Genomic DNA, 13,666 nt, shown 5'->3' with positions numbered 1-13,666 from the left:
TCGTATTTAGGCAAGAATGTTAGAACTGGATATCTGTGTAGGTTTCCATCTATTATTTTGAGTGCATTAGATGAAGCTTTTGAGAACTATCTTATTGCTGCAGTTGATTTGGATAATATGTGTGCTATTAGCGAGAACAAATGGAGGGAAGAGTTATCCAAAGATTTGTTGCTGTCCTAAGTCTTTTTTGTTATAAATGATTGGCCGAAAGAGAAAAGTGATCCCTATTCTGGTCAATCCTTTGTGAAAATTGCGACTGAACTTTCAGTTGAAGATGGCATCCTCATACATGGAGAGAGATCTGTGCCCCAAGAGTTTACAATACAGAATAGTCAATGGTGCTCATGAAGGTCATCTTGAAATCTCTTACTAAACAGAGTGCATGAGGTGTTCGGGTGGCCTGGCATGGATTGTGTAGGAAGCTGTCTCTTTATATTGTGGACCAAAACGAGGTACACTATGTAAAGAGTCCAGGCAAACCCCAATTGGTTTACAGAGGCACAAATGACAACCCAAATGCTCTCTTTTGTGATAGTGTGGGCGAGCAGTTAGGCTTATCTGGGGGTAGTGCTAAGCATTTACCTCACACACAAAGGAATTAAGTGAGACACACACAATAAAGAAATCCAACACAAATTTATAAAAATAACACTAATACTAACGCTCTCTTTTGTGGCAGTGTGGGCGAGCAGTTTAGGCTTATCAGTGAGTAGTGTTAAGCATGTGTTGTTCTCACAGAGGCAATAAATGAGAAACACACTCAAGAATAAATATGAGACGTATTTAGAAAGAAAAAAAAATTGTTACATAAATTTCAACACCAAAAACGTTGGTATCAAGTAAGTAGTTTTAGAATTATTGATTCTCCCGGGTAAGCAAAATGCTCACTAAAATGCATCTTTATGCGGGAATGCTTTCCTATGGGAAAATAGGCACATACTGCATACAGTTACGTGCAAGAGGTTTCCGGGGGCCCCCTTCAGGACTTAAGGTGGGGGGGCAAGGTCCAAAGAACCACCAGCAGTTAGTCCTTACCTGCCCTGGAGCATCCGGGCGCGGAGGTGCTGGTCGGGTAAGTAGCTTTGCACGCTACACCAAGGGGGTCGGGGGTGGTGTTGGTGGTTTGTTGGGCACCTAGAAACAGGCTCCAGAGGGGGACCTGGGTTCAAGTCCGGGAGATCCCAACGGGGAGCCCGGTTCAGGAGGCCCTGGGAGCATGGAAGCACAGTCAGTTCTCGGGTAACCGGGCTGGGGCACTCGGATGCAGAGTGGTTAGGGCAGCTGGGCTTGTGCATCACAGCCACCCGCAGTTGTCGGTCTCGCCGGTTGAGGAGACAAAAACAGGACAGCTGGGCCACTCTGGAAGTGGGTCTCTTTGGTGCTGACGACCCCCGACAGCAGCTCGGTCTTAGAGTCGTTTGAGTCTGGATTGGACTCAAACAGGCTTTGGTTGCTGAAAGGGGTCCGGTACCCCAGGTACTGGTGCTGTGCGTCTCTGGTTGGTCCTGCCATCTTCCCACTTGCTAGGGAGACAGATTCGACCTCCTGGAGAAAGGTGACCTTTTCCTGGGCGGCTGCTGCGTCGGTGAGGCCAGGGAGGTGGCAAAAGGTGGACAGGACCTTGCTGTTTGCTGACGGTAGGCTGCCAGAGAGTAGCTCATCTACTCTATGAGAGATCGCTGGCAATTTGCGAAGTGCTAGCAGTCCATCAGGGTTCTTGGAAGATGCACAGCAACAGGAAGAGTCAGTTTGTCGAGACAGGTGCAGGCAGGATTTCGTGCCAAAAAGTCTGCAGCTGGTCCTCAGTTTTCGCTCTTCTTTGTCCTTTTCTTCTTGGCTCTGTCGAATCCGAGTTCCTGGTGTCAGGGGTGCCACAGAAAAACTCAATTAAGGGTTAAGGGGAGTGTAAGGTAGTAGCTAATGGGATACTTACCTTTGGGGTGCCTGCACCCCCTATATGACCACATCCTGTGGGGAGTGGGCATAACCTGGTGGAATTCTACTTTTCGTGTTCACTTCAGGTAGCGCACCTATGGGGCGTAACTAGCCCGATAGTGAACATGCCTCCTGACTAGCTAATTGTCCCACCTGTCCTGGTGCTAAATGGGTCCTGGGCAGGGGGTGGCATTTCCCCTATCTGGGGGAAGTTTGGGTCACATATTAAAGGCGGCAGAGGCCTTTGAAGCCTCCTGCCTTGATATGCTGAATACTTTGCCATCTTGCTAGGAGGAGTTAACAACACATCTGGAAGGAGCAGGCTTGGTTTCTGCCCAGTCTGTGGTGGCAGGCTGGCCTACACCAGTCAGCCAGTACATTAGAGGCCGGTATGTTTTCAGGGGGCACCTCTAAGGTGCCCTCTGGGTGCATGTTTTAATACATTTACTACTGGCATCAGTAGGGATGCATTAAGATAAGGTGTTTGATACCAAACATCATGTGTTTCAGTGAAGCCATCATGTAGCTTGGGAACTTGTAATGACCAGTGCCCAGTACATGCACTTACATGGCTTCCCTGTTCACTTGTACTATCTGGCAACTGAAGAACAAGCTACTTACCTTCGGTAACGCTTTTTCTGGTGGATACATTATCTGCCTGTGGATTCCTCACCTTGTGAATATCCCCTACGCCGGCAACATTCGGAAACTTTTGTAGCTCTCCACGCCGACTAGGACGACGTCACAGAAGCACAGATCCGTACGTGGCTCTGCTGACGTCACTGGATCCATTAGAGGACCTCGTCGGCGTGATGACGTCAGTTCCGCCCTTTTTTCCGTGCCTTCGAGGCACATGGACGGACTGACAACAATATATATACAGTATACACAGTACATAATATACAAACCAACACACAGTGTGAAGAACAAAGCAGGAAGGGAAAAGAAATAACACACTTCCTTTGACAGTAATAAATAAATTTGGAAACAATCACTATTGTAGGTATACAAGGGTGGACAACGGGGAGGCGGGTGGGTCAGTGAGGAATCCACAGGCAGATACTGTATCCACCAGAAAAAGCGTTACCGAAGGTAAGTAACTTGTTCTTCTGATGGATACATCTGCCAGTGGATTCCTCACCTTGTGAAAAGATTCCCACAGCAATCCCTACTAGAGGGTGTCCACCCTTCTATACCAGAAAGTCCTGAAGGACGGACGAGCCAAGTGTCCGTCCCTCCTCACCTCGGAATCCAAGCAGTAATGATTCGCGAAAGTGTGGAGGGAGGCCCAAGTTGCCGCTCTACAAATGTCCTCCACAGGAACACCTCTAGACAAGGCAGATGAAGAAGACTTAGCCCTGGTAGAATGAGCCCTTATACCCTCTGGAGGTTTCTTACCGGCCAAAGAGTAACATATCTTGATGCACAAGATAATCCATCTGGAAAGGGTGCGCTTGTGCACCGTTCTGCCTTTCCTGCAGCCAACAAAGCCCACGAAGAGCTGTCCTATCAAGGTAGAAGCTCACCGCCCAGCAGAGTAGTAGGGAATGACTACAGTCCTCATTCTATCTTGCCGCCACCCAATTCCACAAATACCTACAACTAAGACACGCACTTGCCTGCTACCCGGAGGGCACCTTAAACCTGCTAGAGTTCAATACCCTTGAGGCCAGGCTCCTCCAGGGTCCATTACAAAAAGGGGGACTTGCCAAGATTTATAAAGCACTGGTATACAACTCCTCACCACGTTTGACAGACTGAAGTAAAAATTGGTACAGTGGAACACTCTACAACACAGATCGGAGAGGTGCCTGGGTGGTTCCTCGTATTATAGCCATTTAGCCACACCTAAGGCTCATCCAAGTAAACTACTTACACATCACCTACCTTACACCTAATTGCCCCCGGTGCATCTCACCCAACATTAATTTCTTTTATATGGTGTGGTCCTGCCCTGCAATAACATCATACTGGAGAACTAATGAAACAACTCTGACAAACGCCCTGGAGGTGCCTATAGAGTTCACCTCGGGGGGGGGAAGGGGGGTCACCCTTCTGGGCATACTGGAGGATCTGGGTCTCTCTCGAGCTGAAAACTCACTGGTTGGGGTTGTGACAAATCTGGCCAGGAGAGACATCGCTCGAAACAGGAACGCAACTGCAGCCCCCAGCATCTCTAAATGGTCCTCAGCCATGGACTTGTGTGCTAAAATTGAGTAACTGATATACAGGGCCTGAGGCTGCTAGTGAAAAAAATGACAAAATCTGGGGCCAATGGTGGAGTTTTTCTGGCATAACCAGTGGCCAACACTCTTGAGGTGGGAGGGCTGTAGACGTTACGGGTGGGCGAGTCTGAGGCTGGTGGCATTCCTAACAGCAAGAGACAGAATTTTTCACATTGATGTGGTGTGTTTTTAAACTTAATGAAGTTGTCATGGAAAACCTTTTAAAAGCAGAGAGATGTTGAAAACAAATTGTCAAGCAATCTTTCACTGTTGTGTACATTGCAGTCAGAATAATGCTGATTTGAAAAACAATGTGGAAATAACTTTAAAATAATTATGATGGCTAAAAGTGTTTTGAATACTCGTCTATGCCATAAATTCTGTGAAGTGAAATGCATGGAAGAGAAGAAAGCCTCCTTTCCGTTGTCCGCAAACAAATGAACAAATAATCAGATCATGGTGATCACAGTGGAAAAGCTTTCAGCACAAAATTAGCAGAAAGAGAAATCAATAAAAAATCCCAGACCATTACTTTTCACCTTTGGCACCAGGTCTATTTGCTGATCACTCCTCAGCATGACATCTGCACATTTAGGTAATGCCTGGACCATATAATAAGAATGTGGTTACTCAGTGGGATTCACATAGGTACAACGGTACCCGACAACTTGAGACACTGATCTAAATACTAAGAGAAAATGGGCCAGGGGGAGAGAATAAGATATTTCTACAAAACACAGTGATCAAATCCACAGATTTATGAAAAACGCTTCAAAGGAGTTAACCTCCCTTAATTCTCCTATAGAGACTTAAAAAAGACCAAATAAAATCAGCTGGCAGAGAGAGGACAGAGTTAGTGCATCAGAAGCATGCATCTAATCTTCAGGGCCTGTAATATGCAGTGGGAGAACATGGCGTACGTGGAACTGAGGGGGCCGGGAATACACAGCAAGCTATTTTGCTTTCCAGTGAACATATCAGTTTGATCCTCCCACATGTGCAAATACACTTTAGACGGCGAAAACAAAGTCACATACCATCTAGGAACTGATGCTGAAGTGAGGACTTTGACTTCAAACGAACTGCGCGTTTCAGGGTTTTCAGCTTTCTGCCCTTGGCAGGAGGCCTTTGTCTGTGAGTGGAACCTTTAACGCTGGGCAGCAACTCTTGAGCCAGAAGCACTTTAGGCTCAGTCTGCGTCCCTACGGTTGACCTCTGAATTTGTTTCTTCTTCGAGACAGCAATGTCTCTGACAAGTTTTTTTTTCACTGCTGCGATCTTCCTTGAAAGGATCATGGCTCTCACTGACTCACTTGAGAGGTCAAGCCCAGACTTGAGGTATTTTCGCAATTCTGACCGCTTTGACCTGTAATATTTATAACCCACAAGAAAATGAACATTTTAGATTTGAAATACAAGAATACATTGGATTATGTACATGCATCTGTGATAAACTCGCAGTTATAAAGTGTTCAAACAGTAGAGTTTCTTTACGGTCAATACGGTATTCAGAAAACATTTTTTCTATTTACAGTGACTGGAACTGTCACCTGGTACCCCCCTGGTGGAGGGGGCAGAAACTGTTTCTCAAAGTTGTTAAAACCAAGATGGTGACTCAATTAGAACAACATATGCACACCAAATGCAGCACCAAAAAGGCAATCAAAAATACACTTACACAGATATACTATTATTAAGGACCCACTATGAAGCATACTCAAATATGAACATTTCAAATAACATTACATGAACAATAACAGCAAAACTTCTATAAAACTTTTCTATGAAGAAAACATGTTTCAAAACTCTGAAGTGTACCAACCAGAAATGTTCCCTTATCCTATCCCTAATTCCAAGTCTTAACCTAATCCTAAACCATACACAAATTTCTACCTTACCCTATCTCTTTTAAACTATGAATCTTTTAAAAAATAAACCCGTAGCACTTTACGGTTCATTTCGCATTGGTTTTTAGATCTCGCCTAGCTATTGCGTTTAGGCAATCGCTATGCGAGACTCTAGTAAGAGGGGCATTTCGAAGTGCTTCCAAAAGTGGATTGCATGGCGAGCATGCGCACAATCACGTGCATCGTGCCGCCATGCAATCCGTTTGGGGAAGCACTTCAGCCCACTGGCGCATGCACGTGTAGCCACAGCCTCGGCATCATACTACTTCAAAGGGTCCGCTCCCCCGCCTGGAATGCGCTCCCCCGCCCCAGCATGCCGAGAGATTGTTTCCTCATGGCGTCTCTCACAGCGCCGCGCTGTTAATGGTTTGATTGTTGACTCTTGCCATGCTCCTCCACCCCCCCCCCCTCTGCTCTCACTCCCTTCTCCCCCTCCCTCCTTGTTATATCATTAGCTGCAGATAAACACTTCGGAGCTTTTCGCACTTTCCATATTGTTTCTCCAGTTGCTTTTAAGCTTTTCACGGTGCGTTCTTTTCTGGCTGGTTTGACGTTTTAGATGCGCACACACAAACTTTTTTTTTTTTATTGCTTAGGTGCCACAAGACACTGCGGAGCTTATCACGGCGCTTTGTTTTCAATTTATTTTTTGTTTGTGTGTGCACACACAAGCGTATGCTTTGTTTGTATTGTTTACGTGCTGCTACATATTGCGGAGCTTTTCGCGGTGCCAAGATACCATTTCACTGAACGCTGCTAAGCTTTTCACAGCGTTTTGTCCTTCATTAAGCATCACATTGGACACTGCTGAGCTTTTCTCTCAAGGAGCTTTTTGTTACGAAGCACCTCACTGTGGTGCTTCCTTTTCCAGTATGTTTTGCTTTAGTAAACACTTAGGACCTACATGATAACAACCACATTTCCCTATATTCATTATTTAATATATATCTACACCAATTGCCCCGTCAACAGGCACCTTAATACAACATAAAAAACACACACGCATTTGCAATGCAATAGGTCTCGCATTATTAAAGTTTGAGCTATTGGCATTGCTAATAATAATGCAACACCACCAGCTCAAACATTTAGTAATGCGAGACCTATTGCATTGCAAATGCTTGTTTTTACTGCTAGGGTGAAAAAAATACACACTGACTTTTTTAAATTTATCTTCAGGTGACCAAAACCAGTATGTATTAAAGTTATTTTGTTACTGTAGATTCTTTGCAATTATTTTTCATCCAAAAGTTGTCATCATAGTGATACAATCACATAGGCAGAATGTCGACTGTAACAGTCATAGCAGGTGCACACTTCTCTCAAGGACATTTGGATGTAAAATCAACCTCCCTTGATGAACTTATCAAGACCAACCTTTGGTATACTAACAGAAAAAAGCCCATTGCCGTGTTTCCAATCGGGGACAGCTGAGGGAAATTTAACAAGGTTAAGTGCAAACCAGCCTAGTACTGCTTTGTACCAGCACTGTGTTGCATCACTGCAACCCGCTGTCAACTGCGACTACTCAATGGACAAACCCTAACTTAATTCCCGCAAATCCACCCTACCATGACGTAGGAAAGTTAAGTCCGCTAAAATGAAATATGCTATCAAGATGACGTCTCATAGGGATGTCTGACAACCATTTGGCATTAATAGTCACAGTTCTGTAAGGCGTCTGAACCTCACTGGTGGCGTAAGTGAAGCAAACATGAGGTCCAGAGGCCTACCTTGGCTTCCTGTGTCTACCTCTATATCACTTATTTATTGAGTGTGGCATACAACACAAGGGTCTTTTGGCACTGTATGATGAGCTACAGGCAAATTAGAGGTGCCTAAATAAATCACAGAATTTGCACAACTCAATTATAATGCGGTGTCAAACAACCACGTTTTGACACAACACCTAAACTTCAGATGACTGGTATCAGAGGGAAGCTCCGTTGGTAATTAATGTGCCAGAGCTCCACAAGGTGCACTTTAAAAGATCTACCTCCCCAATAGATTTGCAGCTCAAGAGCATTGTGTGTGCATTAGAGACCAGCAAATAACGCGTTTTGGCAAGAAAGTTGGGTCTGAATGAGATCCAACTGCGACTATAAAGAGATTTAAAAACAAGTACTGTTCTAACAGGATTCAGTACAGCTGTCAAATATATGCTGAGACCAACCAAAACTACCCAAGGTCAGAAATTGCTCTAACCCTAGAATTTTTATTATATTAGAGGCTATTCAAATTATTGGAAGTCGACATTAATAAACAGAATTACAAAAATCCAAGCATGACTTTGTGAGATAACCTCAAGAGAAAATCCTCTGATACATCTTTAAGTAAAAGAATAAGTATTTAGTTACGGAAACAAATGGATTAGAGAGAACCGGGTCTGAACTGAACTGACAACTTCAGATTCCTTACTACTTTTAACAGAGTAGGAAAACCTCTTATACTAGTGGTCCAGATATTAACATATTTAGCTGCTGGTCTTCATTTGGAGGACTACCCGACTTTAAAGAAGATACCCAAAGATGCTGCTTATGCAGTTGTGTAAAACTCCATTGTCTGCATTCCCACCACAGTCAACGTACAACTGTCTAAGCACACACAAACACACAAGTGGTACATGGGGGCTAGTATCTAAGAACTTTATAAAGTGTATGATGGCACACTGGTATCTCCAAGGAAGAGTCATGGCTGCCTTTGCTTCCCATCCTACTCAAGTCATAAAAGCCATTGTTTGAAAACCAAGAACTGGAAAAGTTAAACATTATTGGATAGTTAGTACATAGTTATACATTTCTCAAAGACAGTGTGATAAGTAGCATTTTCATAGTGACCTGGTGCAGACACGCGGATCCTGCTCTGTAGACATGTGTCTGGTGTTTGACGAATTCCTTTGAAGTTTAGATTTCTTGCCTTTCTGCCTATCGTCATGTGGTGCACGGCCTCTAGATCTCGATTCTTCCTCATCCGAATCATAGAGCTCTGAAAGTAACACTAGAGTGCTGGGATTCTCTGTAGCTTGGCCAGAAGAACTTTCAGGTTTAGAGTTCGAAGTTTTGCTTGCTTCCTCTGTACTGGATTTTGATGTCACTGCTGATTTCATACTGGGAAGCTCACGGTCTTCTCTGGCCTTAGTAAACTCTGCTAACTTCATTTGATAGAATTCGTATGCTGGATGGTGTTTTTGATTCAAAAACCTACCAAAGAGATAAGTCATTTAGCAGTTACACATTCTTTAATATATAAGGAGTCTGTTAAAAAAACAAAACAAAATGGCATATTTAAACAACCAAAAAAGTAGACTTTACATACTCTTTATTGCCCCTTCTAAGTCTGATAAAACTCAAAAGGTGTAGACAGTAGTCTTGAAAGAGTACAGCGGATTGCTCTTTCCCAACGTTCTTGGCAAAATAAGCTTTCCAACACCAAACTGGTGTTTCACATGTTAATTGTGCTAATATGAGAAAATAATAAGCAACTATGGACACTAATTTCTTTTAATTCTTCTCCTAACTTGAAATATTTTAGTTGCATTCAATATTTATCCTTGTACATCATAGTTGTCAGAATGTACATTTTCATTTTTTGGGGAACAGGTTGAATAATTTTACGTAACAGGGACATATATGAAAATTGTATGCAGTCTACAGACCTAGCAAGACAGTAAAACTAGCAGTTGTAAGGTGATGGCCCTAGATTTTACACAAATATGGACCCTCTTCAACGGCTTAAAGGTTACAAAAGAGAATTTTTCAATCCAAGTTATTCTATTTTATATTTAGTCAACAGAAAGAAGCTTCCATTATCAGAGATCAGGGTGCAATGACAAACAGGTAGGACGTGAGTTCACTTGGAGGGTAACTGGATCTGTTTAAAGCTGAAAGCACAATGTGCGCTTGAGGGACTTTATACAGCAGCCAGTCACTGATTCTGTATGTTAAAACTCAGTGGCCATCAGGCGTTGCTGATTAGCTGCTGGTGCACTGCAGATACGCTGGACACAAAAACCCATGGGTGGCCAGGGTCTGGTGTGAGCCAAAGCTCCTGCTGCTCCAACCAGCATCTCACTTTAAAAGCGTCCACATACCCTAAGCTCAAGGAAAGTGACATTGCAGATTATCCACAATGAACTGGAAAATCATTAGTATGGGATTTTTTTGCTTCCTGGCATAGAAGATATAAGCTATAAAATAGATATCCAAAAACAAACAATTGGAAATGCATAACAGGATGGTGCAGGTACGTGAAGTCATTGTCTTCCAATTGTGAGATACATATACACATACACAACTGTTCACTCTGAAGCATCACGTGTGAGTAATAAGCGGTCATTCTTCATATCCTAACCACCTTCTTTTTAATCTTGGATTTGACCTGTCCTCCATCAGCCCAGTCAGCAGAGACTGATGCACAGTGCAGCTCTCTCAGAGTGAAGTTCAAGATATACTTTGCTTTCAATATCCCCATAAAATGGGTTTACCTCACTGTGACACAGGAAGAAAGGGTACATGTTTATGCACTGTAGAAATCTGCTGGAACAATACACAATTTAATGTTTCAGCCATCATTAAAGAGTTTATCAGGCAGCCAGTTAAACTGCGCGGACCGTGGCGGATACACACACAGTGAGCTGGGTTAGTGCGGCCCAGCTCAAAGGCCAAGAGAAGCTTGTCATCCATGGGCTTCAGGGGCAGAAGGGAGAGCGAGACGGCATTCACTGCTTTCAGTAAGGGTGAGTTGCAATGGACTAGACTGCTGTTTAGAGAATAGCAGGGAGTCTCATTAAGTTTTACACTGCTCTCAAGGATGGGGATTGATGGGGAGGAATAGGGTAACGTCTACAGCACACTTGGGGTGGCACTGAATGTTATCTGCTAAGTTCTAGGGGAGGGTGGCTAATTCTCCTCTCCTGAGTCAAGAAAAGTAAACTGGCTTTCAAACGCTCTCCCCTGGGCTAGGAGAGTAGACTGTTTCCAGTGGTGACTTAGGCAGGGAAGAGTAATGTGTCTTCCATCACAGGATGATGTCCAGTACTGTCTTCTGTACAAGGGAGAGTAATGTGACATCTTCTGCTCTCACCCGAGTGGGGGAAGAGTAGGAAGTGTCCCACCCTTCTGTCCTTTCATCGGGAGAGTAGCATGGTCTCCACCACTCTCAGAGAACAAGGTTTTCCTTTTTACTCTCTTTGGCACAGTCCAGCACAAGCCCTTTCATATACCTGAGCTTAAAGCATTAATATGCAATGCAGTATGGATTGGGAGCGCTCGCCTGGGAAATATCCATAACTGCCATGCAGCAGAGATCAGACGTGACCAGAAACGTCTAGGAGCTGAGGGCAATCTGTTAACAAGCAGATGAAAAGGCACAACCCCTTTTTTTACCTGACTTCACTCAGAGCTGAAAACAAGGACTGAGGGACTAACCGAGACTGTGATGCATTCTTGCGCCATAAGGCTTCTTGGTTGCCTTCAATCAACCATGCCGTTTTCTCCCTTTGAGGTTGTATGGCTATAAAATACATTTCTTTTCATTTTTTTTGCCTTTTATAAGCGATAAAATAAAATTGATTTGAGCCACAATTCTGTTTGCCATATTTTTTTTTAAAACACTTTCAGTTTTGTATTGTTTTTGATAAATACAGGTTTTGTTAATGCTGCAAACAGAAAGTGTTCTCTTTGCTATACTTGTTATGTAATTGCATAGATTTCTGACAATGAAAATGTTCCAGGATATTGCACAAGGGCAGAAATATACAGAATTTATGAAGATTACTGAATATTCTAGGTTGAAGAATTAATATTTGCCCGCAGAGCCCACAAAGAGAGGTTCGCCATGCTAGCTGCCCAAGCTATAAATTACATAAACAAAGCCTTTACCTGCTGATGACATTTTCTATATTATGAAAGAAGGCAGTAACCTCAGGGAGTTGCAAATCTTTTTAAGGATAAATCAATTGACAGTAGTGATTTGGGCAATGTACGTTTCCCACAGTGATATAGAAAACATTTGCAGGCTCAGATGAGGTCCACTAGATGGGGGTCAAAAACTGCTGCCCTAGGGATGAGTAGGTATTTTACCCTGTCCCTCTTGCTACTCCCCTCAACAATTATTTTAAGGGAGTAAAAGATCACCTATGAAAATTTGCATCCTTAGTCATGTCAGTATACTCTGATGAACATCTCAGTCTGTTAAGAGAATGCTGCATACCCATGACAGAAAATGGGTCATAGGTTCGAGTTCCAGCAGAGGTTAAGTCAACCTCCTTCCAGGAATGAACAACTTCTACTAAGTGTTGTAATAACCTTAGATGAGCATTACACCATTCACTAGTGGCATACATTCTATAAGCCATCAATATTGTTGCCAAGTTATTTCACTGAATAAGGGACACTAAGTAAACTTACCAAAACTTTGGATTAGCAGCTTCAGCTTTGGTAAATCGCTCTTTTTCTGGTCCCATCCTGGCAATGAACCGAGCCAAAGTGACTGCTGCATCCCTTGTTTTAGGACCAACTGCAAATAAAAACAGAAACAAAGACTGTGAGACCTGGAATGTGTAGGCAAAGTTTGGAATTATTAACAATAACAATTCAAAAGACATCTAGGAGGCTGCATGCTGAAACTGCACGCTACTAGAAAATTGAGGGGCACCGAGGAATGATCTGACAAAAGTTATGAGAGCTGAAAACTATTAATGTAACACTGAAGATCAATTAGATTAGAAGTTAAAGGAACTTTCAGAGCTACTCACTGCAATGCATTCTGACCCCGTGAAAAGCAAGAAGGAGCATAGAATGACGACGGAGTGCAAGGGCAGTTGTGGACTCACAAGAATGTACAGCACCAAAGAGTCTCATTTGAACAGTTGGGCTTAAAACCCAGCAAATGGATGAATGTTCATCTAACAAAAGTACACTGCTACCAAGCAGAGTTCTTTCATGGTGGACAGTAAAAAGGGTCAACTCCTTGAAGGTCCACCCGTTTGATGCTGGAAGTTTTGATTATGTATTCGTGCAGTAGCTTGTCCTAATTTAACAGCTCTTAGGCAGAGCTTCAGGTGACTAATTGGAGGAGGAGGTTAGACAACAGATCAGAGACTCTTTGAAACTCAAAACACCTCTTCAAATGCCGCAGAAAACCTAACACCTCATGCGATGGAATAAAAAACAAGTGAATCCCTTCAGCACCTCAATGCCACTTTATGTGTCATGCCCTAAATAAACACAATATAACCACACAACTAACATACCAACCTGTTATATCCTTAGTCTTCATCACACAACTGCTTTATGCCCTGTACTCCAAGAATCCAAGGGCTCCTGCAGACGACTTGAATAGAAATGGAGACACAGCAAAACCCCTGAAACGCACCGCCTAAAGAGCAGCCACCACAGCACACCACCAACTCACCAAACCCACAAAGAAGAATTTCCTCCAAGACAGAATCCTCACCAACGCCCACAACTCCAAGGAACTCTTCTCCATCATTCAGGAATTTGCCAAACCTGGCAGTGAAACAACAGACATCCCACCCTCCCTAGATCTCTGCAACAGACTCAGCTTCCTCTTTCACCTCAAGATTAAGACGCTCTACTA

At 43.4% G+C, this 13,666-nt stretch overlaps 1 protein-coding gene across 3 annotated transcripts in view; it reads right to left on the bottom strand.

The window, feature by feature from the left end:
• LOC146772279 (uncharacterized) overlaps positions 1 to 13,666 on the bottom strand; it is a 78,314-nt gene that overhangs the window by 19,451 nt on the left and 45,197 nt on the right. For all 3 annotated transcript variants that reach the window (XM_085639651.1, XM_085639652.1, XM_085639653.1), the window contains 3 exons: positions 12,475 to 12,583; positions 8,905 to 9,267; positions 5,198 to 5,526 (listed from right to left, as the gene is read on the bottom strand). In XM_085639651.1, coding sequence (XP_085495777.1) covers positions 5,198 to 5,526; positions 8,905 to 9,267; positions 12,475 to 12,583 — 801 coding nt within the window. The remainder of the gene's footprint in view (positions 1 to 5,197; positions 5,527 to 8,904; positions 9,268 to 12,474; positions 12,584 to 13,666) is intronic.

This window comes from Triturus cristatus, chromosome 12 (genome assembly GCF_964204655.1).
Source record: "Triturus cristatus chromosome 12, aTriCri1.1, whole genome shotgun sequence".
NCBI lineage: Eukaryota > Metazoa > Chordata > Amphibia > Caudata > Salamandridae > Triturus > Triturus cristatus.
The sequence above is the reverse complement of the archived record's forward strand: the minus strand, read 5'-3'. Positions and strand labels throughout refer to the sequence as shown.